The 15,100-nt window shown below is 44.8% G+C and overlaps 1 protein-coding gene across 1 annotated transcript in view; it reads left to right on the top strand.

Moving 5' to 3' along the window:
- Nucleotides 1-5,962: 5,962 nt before the first annotated feature.
- Nucleotides 5,963-15,100, top strand: part of PDZD2 (PDZ domain containing 2) — a gene marked incomplete at its 5' end in the record, with an annotated part of 135,253 nt that continues 126,115 nt past the window's right edge. Inside the window, one exon of the mRNA XM_082302084.1 lies at nt 5,963-6,441. Coding sequence (XP_082158210.1) covers nt 5,963-6,441 — 479 coding nt within the window. The remainder of the gene's footprint in view (nt 6,442-15,100) is intronic.

The raw sequence follows: 15,100 nt of genomic DNA on the forward strand, positions 1-15,100 counted from the left end.
TGGTGAGAGTCTTTCTAATGTGAAATTCCTTGAAAAGCTGATCTCCTTTGTGGGTCTTCCTCAAACTGAGTGGTCATACTGTCTCTGCACCATCATGATCCTTCTATTTGAATAGGACCAATACTGTTTCCATATTCCACTCAGGATATTAATTGACATTTCCCACCCCAGTATCTTCCCAGTTGAGATGCTCTGTGCTTGCAAACATCCCGTCTGCAAAATCTTAGTTCACTTTATCCTTGAAACTGTTAACGAAGAAATCTCAACAGACCACACTACTGAGATCTAGGTAAGATGGGAGATTTAATTACCAGAGAGTGTGAATCAGTAGCCTCAGAGGGATTCAGAGCAACCAGGATGAAATCTCTTTGGTGGAAAGCTGTCCCCAGGAACAGGAACTCCTTCTCCCCAGACAGGGGACTTCAGGCCCATGGGGCTGCCCATTCCCAGTTCTGGCTTGTTTTACTCCAGAAAAGTCTAGGCAATTCCACGGTGGGCATAAAATTAGAGTATTTTGTACACAGGTCTGTACTTGATGTGAGGCAGGTAAGACAGTCTGGTAGTTCTGTCACCTACAGAAAGTAAGGTGGTGGTGACTCCAGTAAATTTTCTCACATGGGTCTTGAGTCTATTTTGTGGAAGTCAAGAGTAAAAATAAATTTCTTCTTAGTGTTGAGGTTTCCATTTTTATCAGGCAGGTCTATTTTTTCCCTTGATGAACAGTTTATCACCTTTCTGTTTTTTGCTTCCATTGGTATTGGGCACTTGAGCTGCTCTTCTCACCAGCACAGAGGCATTCAGCTCAGCGCTGTGCTGTCTGTTACATCTGGAAGGAGCATTTCCTATTTATGCTTGTCTGGAGTAATTTTTCCAAATCCAGAAGGTTTTGTTTGAGAATATCAAATCCCTTGAAAGTACTGTATAATTATCTACATGATTAATTTAAGTGTCTGCCGTGGCTCTGCAGTGAGCTCAGGGGCCTAGACAGGCAACCCGCAGTGTATCGACGCCCGCAGCTTTTCCTGTGGGGAGAAGGAATGGGGTTTTGAAGACTGCCTGCCTCCGGCGGCATGGAGGGGGCCGTCATGCTCTGTCTCTGGAGGGATGTGTGTGCATGGAGGGGGAGAGCCCTCCAGCAATGTTGCTAAATGAATGATGGATGAGTTTTGCATGGAATGCAGATGCCTTTGAACACTCCAGCCGGCTAACTGCAGGATTGAAGCTGAAGTCAACATCAGTGCCCTTTGCCAATGCAGAGGAGATTTGGAGACTTGAGTTAAAATCTGAGCTGCTTTCAAGGAGCCCCAAGATCTCCAGGCTGGAGACCCAGGCAGTGCTTTTGATCTGGGGATAGTTGGTAAAAGACAGTCCATAACATGTCTACCCAATATCAAAACGGATAAACAACTGAGAGCAAAACTCCTTAAATTATTAGGCAAAAAGGCCCTCAAAGAATGATCTGGCCCAATCTTCTCTAGAGAATGAATGGTTCTGAACCCTGTATGCTTACTGAGAGAGCTGTACCAATGTCTGCTGTTAAAGCAAAGGGTGGCATAGTCACAAGGGTGTCATTGTCGTAACTCATGGGATATTACCCATTAAATGACCTGTTACTGTACTCCCACTAAGACATAAAATTATGTTGAAGGAAGTGAAAATAAGAGGGATTGAAATGGAGAGATCTACTGTCTCCTGCAACCCAAGAGATAGTGTCTCTAGTCATTGTTCATGGCAGATGTCTGACCCTCTGCAGAGACCATGCGTGATGGTCAGCACCTGAGATGGTGTTCCCCAGTGCTTTGATATTCTTCATCCTTCTGAGTGTTATCTAACCACTAACCTAAACCTACCTGGATGTGATTCACATCCATTACTCCATCATGGACAAGAGGAACAGACTGCTCTTCTCCTCCTGGTCACTGTGGGGCATTTTAAAGTACATGAGGACCTTTAGCTTATGGTCTCACAGCCCACCTGCAATACTTTCTCCTTTTTAGACTAGCAGGCCCTAATTTCTTGAGTATTTCCTATTAAGTTACACTTTCAAGACTGGCAAGTAATTTCAGAGCTCTGCTCCAACAGGGTAGTGTTGCTGCTGAGACCTTCCCAGCTCTGTGTGTGGCTACAGAAATACTTCATATGCCGTGTTGGCTTTGTCCCCACTGATACATCCTGGGACAATGACCTTTTTTTTTTCTCCAACAGCAGGACTTTATTGACAGCAATGATTCCCTCTAAAATATCAAAGTCAGGCTGGATGGGGGTCTGAGCAACCTGGTCTGGTGGAAGGTGTCCCTACCCATGGCAGGAGGGTTTGGGACCACATTCCTTCCTAACCCAATCCATTCTGTGATTCTGCGATTCTATGAAACGCTGCATCTCGTGCCAGAGATCTGCCACATAGCCAATGCTATCTAAGTGAGATTTTCCTTTTGTAGTACTCTGCATTTGTTCTTGATGAACTTTACCCTAATTTTTCGAGTATGTTTTTCTGATTTTTGCCAAAATATTTTAGATGCTAATCCCGTTCTCCAGTGTGGCTGCAGACACTCCCAGCTTCGTGTAATCTGCAGATTTAATATGTGTACTCGCTTTCATTGTCCAGGTCACTAATGAGTGTGCTGAGCAGAACCAGACTATATAGATCCAGCAGAGCTCCACTCACAGTGTCCTTCTGTTTTCACAGAATGTCATTAATAACTACTCCCTGGGTATGGATTTATAGTAGTCTCATTTAATCATATTTCCCTAGTATATTTATGAGAAAGTTGTTTGAGACACCGACAAAAGCTATAATAAAGCCCAGATAAATGACATCCAACAACTTCTCCATTAAGAAAAGAAATTAATTTGATTTTACATGGTTTGATTCTTGTCTCTCCTGTGTCTGCTGCTGCTTATAGTTTTGTTCTCTTCCACATACATGCAAACTGTTTCTTTGTTTGATTTGGAGATTTTAAAGATGATTGAAGCTAGATTGACTGACGTAATATTCTTCTGCTGCTTCTCTTTGTACCCTTGAAGACAGCCACTGCATTTGCTGTTGTTCTTAATTCTGGCCCCTTAACTGTTTTTCTCACAAGTGACTAACAGGGAGGTATCTGAGATGGTTTTACCTGGTTTTGTAAGGAATTTAAATGGTGGTTTGTCCCACTCTGCTGGACTGGCAGTACCTGACTTGGACAGAGGACTGATCTCTTATCCTGGAATTGGCAGAGACGAGGATAGTATGCCTCTGTAGTGATATTGTGTCACACTGTGTACTAATCCCCTGTGCACAGCTGGTAATTTTAACAAGGACTAAAGCAAAAATCAAACAAGTGTTGCCTCTTTCAGTGTCATTTTTCAGTAACTTTCTCTCTAAGCAACATTTTTCTGGACCATCTTCTTGGTATTAATATGCATAGAAAGGGTAATTTTTTTTATCTTCTGCAAGTTTCATTTCATTTTTATGCCGTGATGTTTCTATTATTTTTGCCTATGTGTTCACACTATTTTTTTTTTAACTTGTGCTCAGTAACCTTTTGGTGTTCTTTCTTCTTGTCTTTGAGGAAAATGAAAAGCTCGTGATGCTGCCTAGTCTTCTGATCCTTCTGCATTGAGATGCTATTGTACCTGTGCCTTTTAAACACAAAATATTGTTTCTTCAAGAAAGTACAGCTCACCTTGATTTCTTTTTCCTTTAAAGTCTTCTCCATGAATTCTCGCCTAGCAGGTTTTTTTTAATGTACTGAAGCCAGGCATTTCTGTTTTGCTGTTCCCAATCCCTTGATTTTACATGCATTCTTACACGAGTTTCTTTCCACCTTCTTACCCCCAACACATCCTTCTCTGGAGGCACTTCCCAGCTGATTGCTTGACCCATCTGTTACATGAGAATGTTGCTGAAGGCACTAGGACCTTTTGTCTCCTACTGCTTTCCTTTCCTAGCAGATATCTCATGCTTGTACTTTCCCATTACCATTGACTCAGCTGTTACCAGCTGTTTAGGGTTTGTTGTGCCCTCCCCGTGTTTGTTTTGTTTTGTGCTTTCCCCCTTTATTATTAACCAGATAAATTAGCAGTTCTTATTCCCCCTGTGTTCTGGACCTCAGAAAAAATATATACATCATCCTCTGTATGCCAAGAGATTCTGCCTTAACTTTTTTTTTGTTGGTCCATATATAAGCTGTGCATTTTTAGAGCAGTATTCCAGGTCTAGGTCTTACTACACCAAGTTCCAGTCATGTCAGTTAAATCATTGCTTTTGTCTTAAATACGAGATCTTAAATAAGACTTAAATTCTGTGTTAAAAAACCCGCATATTCACCATTGTTGCATTAGATGTCTAAGATGTTCAGAGGATTTAACCTTATCTTCTGGTGACATCTGTGTCTGTGTTATCACCTCTTGTTTTAGACCTGTGCCCGGGCAGTTTCTGTCTCTATTCTTTCCCTTTTCTTCCCTGTTTTTCCTACCCTGAGCCTAACTCAGAAGTCCCTCTCAATAAGCAGGGAGCCAGTTCCTCCTTTCCCAAGCTGATGTCTGTTCCTGTAGAGCTGTAAGTGTAACATCACCCTCCTGGTGAAGAGGCTGGTGTCCTCCTGTAGGAGCATCACATGTGGCCCTGATCTGTTGTTGTCCCTGCCTGAGCTTTCTTGGGGTCGCTCCTGTCCATCTAGGTAATGCCCACAGCCAGGGAGGTGGCAGAACTTGGCATACAGCTTCTGAGCAGCAGCATTTTGTGAGAGGAAAATTCTTTTGGGGTTGTAAGCTCTTTCTACAGCTTTTCTACCTAACACAAGCCTTTTATACACATCTGCAAGAGCAGACCTGTGTGCTTCAAGCTCGAAGCTGCTGCTTTCTTCAGCTTTCCTGGTGCACAGCTCACTGAGCAGCATCCACTGCTAGGAAATAAATCCCTGAAAGAATCCGGTCAACCAGCCTTGACTTGTGTCAGGATTTTTTCTTGTTCTTAATGATCCTGGCAAAAAAAAAAAACAAAAACCCTCTTGCCCTCTTGCCTGCTAACCCCCAGCTCCTGCTACCTCCTGGCTGCCTGTGTGCCTCCCTCTCCAAACTGCAGGAAATTGGAGAATCCACTTGCCCAACTCTTTTCCCAGAGAACTGGATAGTCACTTCCCTTAGATGCTTCACCCACAGGGCAGCTGTGAGCCACTGCTGCCACTAGGGGAGGGGCCCCATTGGTGTCCTCACCCTTCGTGTTTGCTGCCGCCCATCCCTCGTGCAGCTTGGTGGGGAGTTGAGTCCGGGAAGAGGCCGGTTTAAGCCTATCCCAGCCCAAAATGACTGGCGTGGACGGCAGAGCTGCCAGCTTCAGTGGCCGGTGAGGCCGGTGCCCCTCCAGCGGCCCTTGGAGCGGGTTTGGCAGGAATGTCTCCCCTGCTTCGGTGAGAGCTGCGGCAGGAGCATCCCCTGGGCTCCGCAAACCCGTTTCACCGGGAAGGTCAGGAGCTAATGGTGACCTTTTATTCCCTTGCTGAGGAGAGCAGCTGGTGCCCTCAAGTGGTAAATCGCAGAAGGAGAGCGGCCGGGCCGTGCGAGCCGGCCTTGGGCCGCCGGGGCTGGGGCTGCCGGGCGCCTGCAGTGGCTCTGGCAGGTCTAACCACGCTGTTCTCCCCTTGCAGGACGAGAAGCTGTGGTGATCGTGGTGGGAAGGACGCTTTGTTCCCGACGGAGCGGGACCCCGGCGGCAGGCAGACCTGGACAGCCACAGGCGCTCCCAAACACTTCACCCTGTTCGTAAGGCCGGCTGCACCGCCTTCACACCAAACATCCTGCCTTGACTGTGCTCTTGGTCAGCTGGAATCCCCAAAAAATCTCCCTGAGACTAGATGGAGCTTGCTTTGGACCTGCAGCCCCACTCCAGCATGTCCCCAGGGGCTGCGGGGGGCCACGGCGGACGACCAGGGAGCCGACTAGAGGCGGGGCTGATGCCGTGAGGGGATGCCCAAGGACAGCGATGCCCATCACACAGGACAACGCGGAGGTCTTCCTCCCCCTCCTGTGCCAGTGGCTGCAGAACAGCCGTCGGGAGGGGGCCGAGGGAGCCGAGCAGCAGCTCTGCCGCTCAGCCGTCCAGAAGCTGAGTGAGTACATCCAGCTCAACTTCTCCGTGGACGAGAGCAACCTGCAGCCAGGGAGCTGTGGGACTTTGGATACGGAGATCTGCACCATGTACCTGGCCCAAGAGATGCGGAAAAATGAGGTCCTAGGCTTGAGCTTTGGGAATATCCCTGCTCTGGGAGACTATGGGGAGAAGCGTCGGGGAGGAAAGAAGAGGAAAGCGCATAAGGGGCCTGTGCTTGATGTTGGGTGCATTTGGGTGACAGACTTGAAGAAGAACAGCCCGGCTGGGAAGTGCGGGAGAGTGCGCTTGAAAGACGAGATCCTTTCTCTGAACGGACAGCTGATGGTCGGTGTGGATGTCACCGGAGCAAGGTAAGGGTGGAGGAGCCACCAGCAGCCGCCTCTGGTGCCACTTGGTGCAAGTCACAGTTGATACTGAATGGAAGTCCAGGAGCAGAGGTTTTGACCCCTGCTTTCCAACCCATAAGAGAGACCTGGGTTCATTCTTAAGGTCTTGTAGAAAATAAGTAACAAAAGCAAATTGATAATTAGCCTACATGTGCTACTCACACTTCCTCTGGAAAATTTTCAGGGGTCATTGGGTCAAAAATTTTTATGTTGCAATCACCAGAGGGGCTCCACTAAAACAGGAGCCTTCCTGGGTTTGTATAAAACTGTTTCCTTAAGCAAAAATGAACACAGAAGCAGCAGCACTGGAAGGTATTTTTACAGGTGCTTCTTATTTTTGTTGAATTATTTCAGTTGAGGGAAGCTTTTTTGACAGCTAAATGTTGTCTGAGACTTTCTCAAAGCAAGACATTTTTGTGTTTTCCAGTTTGGAACAACTTCATTTTAATAAATTCCCTTTGATTTTAATGCATTTGCTCTCTTCTGATGTCTCCTGACCCAGAAAACTTGAAATCTTTAGGAGTTCAAATAAAATATTAAGGTTTTTGCAATGATATAGATTATTCTTGTGGTGTTTTTTAAATTCAGCTATTCCATGCTGTAAAATCAGTTATTGTCCCAGTTTAGCTTTTTGTGAGCTGGCAGACTTTCTCACATTACCCTTTGCAAAGGCAAAAACATTTCTCTGCTGTAGATGAGGGTGTAAATGTTCCTTCATACCTGAGGTTACAATGTACCTGAGGGCATGAAATCCTCCCCCTCTTGCCAAAAGGGATCTATCTTGGGGATGGACACTTTTGGAAATGAAGTGCTGGTGAAGTGATCCCAACAGGCAGTGAATATGGCAGGAGTTTGGGCTGACCATCACTCCCAATTCTGCCATGTGGCAAGATAAAAGCAGTGGCTCCTCAATCTGTGGGTGCTGGGCAACTCAACCTTCTGTGGTTTTACAGGTATGAAAACAACCTTTTGTAATTCCTAGCCTGTAATTCAATGAGTGTATAAATATTGGTACCATGGCAGTATCAATCAGTGACACCTCCAAATTTGAGAGTGTTTATGGCAAAAAGCAGTTAGTTTGCTGCTTCCCCTTTGTCAGATGTCACTGTTTCTAAATACAAGGGAATTGCTTACAGTGGGCAGCAATAATGTTATCTTGTTAGTAATGTAAAATGAGAGGTAATAGCCAATGAAGTCCAAAATATTTGGATATCTGTCCTTTCTGGCCTGTCCCTGAAGCCTTAATTTAGGGCTTGTTCCTTTTGGAAAGCTCTGTTACTAAAACAGCAAGCTGTGACTGCAGCTAATGGGAATGAAGTGCTCCATTTTCCTTACTTTTTTTGGCCACTACAATGGCAGTGTTTTGGTAGTGTGGGGCCAGTGTTGTTCTTGAAATCCTATTTCAGAATATTCTACATCCAATTTAAGCCAACATTTAGGACATTTCTTAGTCAAGCCTGTTTTATTTTCAGCATCCAAAGCATCCTTGTCTAACTTACTGTTGACTGCTATTTGACAAGGGCGATGTTGATGGATGACAGTTTGGGACCTTGAGGATGCTACCAGTTGGCTGGCTTTTGCCTATCAGGAAGCTGGCTGGCAGCTCCAACCCCATGTTCCCACATTGTTCATCTGGAGTGCTTGAGGATGCTTTGAGAGTCTTTCAGTAGCTTTCTCCACTGGGGTGCTCAGAAGGGGCGTAGTTCTGTCTAGCTTTATACCAGGCTGAAAGGCAACATCAGCTTCCTTCTGGGAAGACTGCCTCCAAGAAGAAGCTTTTCTAGAGTATTTCCATATTGCTGCTATGATGGAAGCAGCAAAGCCCTTGCCCCTTGGTTTTTCAAGTTGTTGTTGGGGCAGGACAGCACACTAAATAGTAGTTCTGACTGAATTTCTGACTGCCTAATTATTCTCTGGCTGAGTGACAAACACTTCCATGTCAATACAAGGGGCTGTGGGTGCTGTGATTTGTGGTGTGATGTACTTAGTGGTGCCTGCACATGGTCAGTGAAATTAAAATAGTGCCTTAGTTCCTGCAGCACCAGGCTGGATTGGGCAAGCAAAATGACTGCTTATGTATTCATTCCTCACCTCCCAAGTGTTCCAGGGCAGCCCCTTCTTGCCTGATTGAAGGAATTTTTCACATGGATGCTTTAGGGAATCTCCTGATTTATTCCCTTACCAGTGGAGGATTTGGCATGAGGATCTCACAGCTCTGCCACTTCCCGTCTCTGCAGCAGGGTTTGCAGCAGTGTTCTCACACACCCTGGGCTTCATGTAACCTCAGCTCTAGTTCCAACCTGCCATCCAAACCCTCCCTGTTCCAAGGGGCTAAACCAATACACTAGACAAGAAGAAAGGAGAGGCGAGGGCACACAGTCTCTCCTGCTGGCTGTCCTATGGATGTGGTCAGCCTCTAGAGGATGCAGGGGCAGATGACTGGAGCTGTAATGGATTGGGCAGCTCTGGACAGACTGGGCTGTTTTGGCACCTGCCTGGTGTGCCTACAGGTCCTCAGGTCTTGGAGTGGTGCTGGGGTCAGACACAGTGAGTAAGAGCAGCACAACACTTCTTGGAGGAGCCAGCTGTGAGTACCACTCACCTGTTTCTCCTTGCTAGGAAAGCTGAATATGACTTCTTTAAAGAAAAGGTATTTATTTAAATTCCACATGATTTCCATGTAAACAGCAGAGACAGGTTGATTATTGCTGAATTTGTTTCTTTTATTTTTTTTTCTTTCTTTTCATTTAGAGAAACATTATGCAGTAATAAAATCATCAAAGCTCTTCGCTTAACAGGGTATTATTACATTAGAGAGGAATAATGTAGGTGGTGTCATTTTTGGTGATGTTAGTGATTGAGGGAAAATTATTGCTCTCTTTAGAGTTAGCAAATTGTGTGTGTCTATCAAACACAATTGCAGGGAAATGAGCTGTATTGGAGTACTGAATAAAGGTTAGTCAAAACACTGCCTATTTATTTATCTTCTGTCTATACAACTGTATCTCCAAAATACGTGGGTTATGTTCCCCCAGACAACAACTTCCTATGTATTTTGGAACTATTCTACTCATTTTGGGCTATTACTCACTTACTGGAGGGAGGCTGTTAGTATTTCTGCAGATGACAGATGAATCCTTCATTTTTTGAGCATAACTGAATGGGGCTTCATTGAGCAAGTCTTGGGAGGACTGAAAAAAATTATTTTGTCGTGAATATAATTCAGTTTGAAATATTTTATTATGGATTTCATCAAGCATAGCTGCAGTGCTTGGACACAGCTACCATATACATTTAATCTTTAAAATCAGTGCTAAGTAGATTTCCAAATTCAAACCGTTCTTGAAGAAAGCAGAGTAAGATACATTACCAGTGATGACAGTATGGTAGAAACATGAGATATTATTATAATTTTGTCATTAAGAAAACTCAACCACTCCTTCAAAATATAATTCTCATTGCCAAAAATTACCAAACATTGCCATATGTGGGAATACAGTCAGAAGTGGCTGGCTTCTTTTTAACCCACAAACTGGAGCTACTTCCAAAAAATGAAGAGAGAAATGTTTTGACAGCCATACCTTTGCACAGTGCTTTCTTAGTCTCTCCTCTTCAGTCAGTGTCCTGGGGGGAGTTGCTAAGACTCCTCTGCAGCACAAGATATGGCATACCAAATGTCAGGAAAATCAGTTTATTTTCCAAGATGCGGAGAAAGACCTTCAAGAATCAGGTCTGCCATGGAGAGGGAGCTTCAAGTGCCACTGCTGAAGGCAAAGCTTTTAGTTTACCCAAAGCTGAGGGTTTTCAGTAGAGCCAAGGTCTTTCTGAATGCTTGCTGCTACTGCACATCACATGTTCATGCCCCCAGGATAGCTGGACCTATGAAGGTAAAGTCCTGTTCCTCCTAACAGGTCAATGCCATTAGTAGGTGTGTGATATATGGGCATTCTAAACACAAACCTGCTTCTCTGTAAGTGCTAGCAGCTGATTATAGAGGAAAATTCAAAACAAAATTACAGGTCTCAAAACGTGCATAGCACTTTGTGCTGCCTGCTGTGGCAGTCAGTAACAGTCCTGGTCTCTGTTGGGTGAAATCTTGAGGTTCTTTGTCAAAAAAAAGTTCTTGCTGGTGCTGGAAACACAATATGCAGTCCCTGTCTGTAATTAGAGACAGATTCTCCCCTGAGCAGGGGTCTTCAGGAGGGTGATCTTCTTCGTTCCCTTGATGTGATCCCTATAGACAAGGAGCAGACCTGCACCTGCAGAGCAGTGCACATGCTGTGGAGCTGGGAGTGCTGAAATCTTTGCTGTGTCTGAGAAGAGCTGCTTGAAAATCTGAGTGTGGTTTGAAAACTGTTGTTTCAGAAGAGCACACCTCTTAAGGCACTTTTTTATTGAGATCCCCTTCCCTCAGAAGTTTGAATGGAATTATTTTTTCAAAATAAAGTGCTTTGCTCCTGCAACAGAAATATTTTCTTGCTGGGAGGAACATCCTTCCCCTCCAAACGTGGTCACTCTTTGATACTCAAGTGCTCCAGTTTTGCATTTTCCATGGGGCACTGGGTCTTGCCATATTGTGTTGAGGCACTGCCACTGCCTCAGGAGGCTGGCTGTCCTCGCCATGACTACTTTGTCCCTGCCCTGGCAGCTGCAGTTGTCTCTGGAGCATCTACAAGATTTTGTTGCACTGTGTTATTCAGCAGTGTGTTCAAAATGCTTCCATGTGCCCTGACTGATGTGTGGGGATGGGGTACTGTGGGAGCCAGGATCAAGGGCTGTGCTCCCTCAGCACATCAGCTGCAGCCTCAGGCCATGTTTTGGGTAACAAATCCATTCCTTAGTAGGGTTGGGTGTTGGGGTTTATGAATGCCTGTGTTATCGTGGAAGGGAGTGGTTCAGGTTTCTGTGCCTATGATGGGACTGTGTTTCATTGAAGTTTTTGGGGATTTATCTTCCTGGCAGTGCAATCTCCTTTATACTTCCTTTTTATTACAGAAAAATCACCCCAAGAAAACCATCGCTGGTCATCACAGAAAGCTTTGTCTCACTGCACCCCCACCTTCCAGGCGCATCAGGTCGCATGGATCGATTGCTCTGCTTTACTGTGTTTCCTCACCTCCTTCCTAAAGGAAAAATGCTGCCAACAAAAAGTGCTGCTCAGTATAAACAGCTGCTTTGCCTGGTGTTAGTAGGGCCTTCTCTTGGTTATGTCCATACGAAAATATTTTTGTTTTAATAGGAAAACAGATGGAAATTTATCCTGTCTGTTTGCCCTTGGACAAGGGGCAAACATTTCTGTGGGAGCTCCTTGTTAAAATATTAACAGCACTGACTGCCCAGCGAAAAACAAATACAGTGGTCCTGGAGACTGCAGCCTCCAAATGCAGTCTCAGGGAACAGAGTTCTCATAACTGACCTAAAAAATATCCCCAATCCATTGTGAAATTGAATTAGTTTCCTTTTTTATATCATATTACCAATCTTCATGCTGCTAAGTGATGGATAAGGGCACAGAGGCTGAGACCTGGGGCTTGTTATCACGGGCAGGGATGAGAAGTCTGTGCTGATGTGCCCTCCCAGCTGCCTGGTGTGCAAGTCCTGAGGATGGAAAATAAGCAGCACATAGGGATTTTGGCAGAGTGCTTTCTCCTCCAGTTGAGCTCCTGTGAGCTGGGATACAGTAAATGTGTGCTCAGCCTGTGCAAAATGAGAGAAAGCCTCTGAATGTCTAACATTTTCAAGGCACAGTCCAAGTCTGACTGTGCTCCTGAAGTCTGGAGCATGCAGTCCCCTCTGAAGCATGGCTGCTGTATTTTACACTGATAGTGGGTATAAATCCCCTACTTGATAGTGGGTATAAATTCTTCCCTCTCCCCTCCCTTAAAATATAGCAGGACTAAGAAACTAAGAAAGATACGTTTTTCTTCCCTTCTTTTATGTCTCCTGGAAGGTATGAGCAGACTTAGCCACACGTGTTGAGAAATAAATTGCTCAGAAGAAATGAGCTTTATTCCAAATCCTCTCTTAAGAGCCAAAGTCTTAAACAGAAGGTCACTAATCCCCAGACTCAGGAGAGATCATTTAGCTGGTTTGTCCTCTTTGCTTTATTAATCTGAGTGTGTGTTCACTCTGTTTCCTCTCCTCACCCTCTGGTTCCTACCATCCCTCTCAATGTTCCCATGCTAAGCCTCTGTGGAGGCACAACTCATACCCTTGCAGCAATGGTCATTGCAACATCCCATCACTACAACTGCCTCCTCAACAGACTTTCTGAACCCCTCATCCTCCTCAAATTTGCATCTTATTTATCTTCTTTCTCAGATGAATTTTATCTAAACCCCAAAAAAATGATGGAAACACTTCCAGTGATTTAAATAGCTCACATCCTGTATGTGTTGCATGTTTGTCCAAAAATTTAGGGAGCGATATGCCTTTTTCATACTGTCAGCACTGAACAACAGAGCTGGCCTGTCTCTGGAAATCGTGATCCCTAGCATACATAACTAGGCAACATCCCCAGGGTCATCTGCCAAAATTGCTCCCAGCCCTGCCTCTGCACGCTTGCTTTTCAGAGACATTGCATCAGGCTTGCAAAGACTTGGACAGAGGTTGGCGGTGTTGCCTTAGGAGATGTAAAAACTTCAGAGGTTATAGAGAGGGCTTTTTCTCTGCTTTGTTTTTGTTTTAATGAGCTGTGAAAGTTCTGATTAGAAATCTGTACCTTGCTGCTCAATATATGGCTGTGTGTCTGAATTTAATTTGCTGTTCTGACCATGCTGTAATTACAAGAGAGCAAGCCCAGTGTTTGGGAGGGAGCTCTGCCCTCCCTGCTCTTCCCTGCCTGCTCATCCACTGTGGGAATGACCTGTTTTGGTGAGTCAGCCTTGTGCCTTGTCATTTACCCTGATACCAAAGTGCCAGCAGGACCCCTTTTACATCCTGAGTGGGATTTTCAGCCTGACACACAGCAGGCATCCCATGCTCTCAGGTCATTGGGAAGTACAGTCAGGGTGCAGCAGAACTTAGCTAATTGGCAAACTGCTGGAATGTGCAAAATAGAGTCGCTTTTTTCCACTGCTCAGCCAAGTAACAGTTGAGGCCTTCAGCCACAGCATCAATTATTTTCTCAGCCTCTCCAGCAGTGTGTTTGCTAGCACAGAACAGTGTTTTAGGTATCAATAATTAAAAATACAGATGTTATAAAACAAGCAAGGAACATTCCATGCCTATTATTCCTACTCTTTCTGTAATGTTTGTGCCCTTACACACCAGTTTGCCATGTGCAGTCATTCACAGTGTCTTCTAAACTGTAAATGTGAATTTCTCTTCATATTCTGGAGTCCAGAACTTTGCACAAAGCAGGCTGTAGGCTAAAGACTGATTTTCTTGAGACAGAAGTTCTGAGCTGCTGCAAGAGGAGGAGGTCACTGGAGTCAGGTTACTGAGTGGCAGTGAGAATCCTGGGAGGTTGTCCTTTTCCACTTGTACTGACTGATGTGCCATGAGTCCTGGAAAGGTACAGCTTCTTCAGTCCTCAATTCAAATATTTTTTTCTTATAGCACTGGGCTATGTGAGCAGTGCATTCTTAGATATGTTTTGGGGCTAGTCTGCAAGCAGGCCATAATCATACCTTCTTGCCAACCTCTGGGTGTGATGGTTGCTGTCCTGGAAGATGTACTAGAACTGAACTGTGACCCTCCAGAGCTAAAAGCATTAACAGTGATGTCATCTTAAAACCCGCTTATCCCCTGTCACTGGGAATCAGGCCTCAACTGGAAAGGGCAGAAGCGGGGAGGGTTGAGAAATGATGAACAGGAGATGGTTCCACAGGCAGAGGCTCAACATCGGCCTCAGGGAGATGGTTTGTCAGCATGAACCTGTCATCTCTGAACATAAGTGAGAGGATAAATACAGTAAACATAGGTGAGACCAGCAAACAGGCAAGTATATAACCACAGAGGCAGCTGTTGCAGTGGATGGCTTTTGGGATGGGATTTTTTTTTAACATGGAGAACTCATTGCTTTTTTTAGCTGATGTGACACTTGCCTCCAGCTCCAAGCAGTATCACATGCTCCTTGAAACTTACTTTTCTGTCTCCTTTTTATCAGATGTGGGCTAAGAGGGGAAGGGCATATGTACCAACTGCAGACTGCAGTATCATTCACTGTACTTGCTGCTTTCTCTGGGTGAAATGTATGATGTTCAGCAAGATCACCTGATCCTCCAAAGGAAAACACATTTAAGAGACCAGTAACAGGGAAAAGATAAGTTGGCAGGCATTGCCACAAGATTTGGGGCAGTTCAAGAATACTTGTACCTACCAAGACAGGACAAGAGTAAGGCAAATGGCAATTACTAGCAGCAAATTTCACCCTAGAGCATTTAAGACTCAGGAAGCCCATCCAACTAAAGTCTCTCTAACAAGAATGTGAGAAACTAGAGGTAGATTGTAGGTACAAAAATGCTGCTAGTGAGGATTTTCTTGCTATTTTCTAAGTCTGTGAGAGTCTTTTCTCTCTCACAGAAGAGGTAGCAGTGTTATGTAAACAACCAAGCCACCTGCAACCTTGAAAAGTCTTGTTTATGGTATAGTAGAAAAATATTTTGACAGTGGATGTTTT

Source organism: Coloeus monedula (genome assembly GCF_965178545.1).
Source record: "Coloeus monedula genome assembly, chromosome: Z".
Lineage (NCBI taxonomy): Eukaryota > Metazoa > Chordata > Aves > Passeriformes > Corvidae > Coloeus > Coloeus monedula.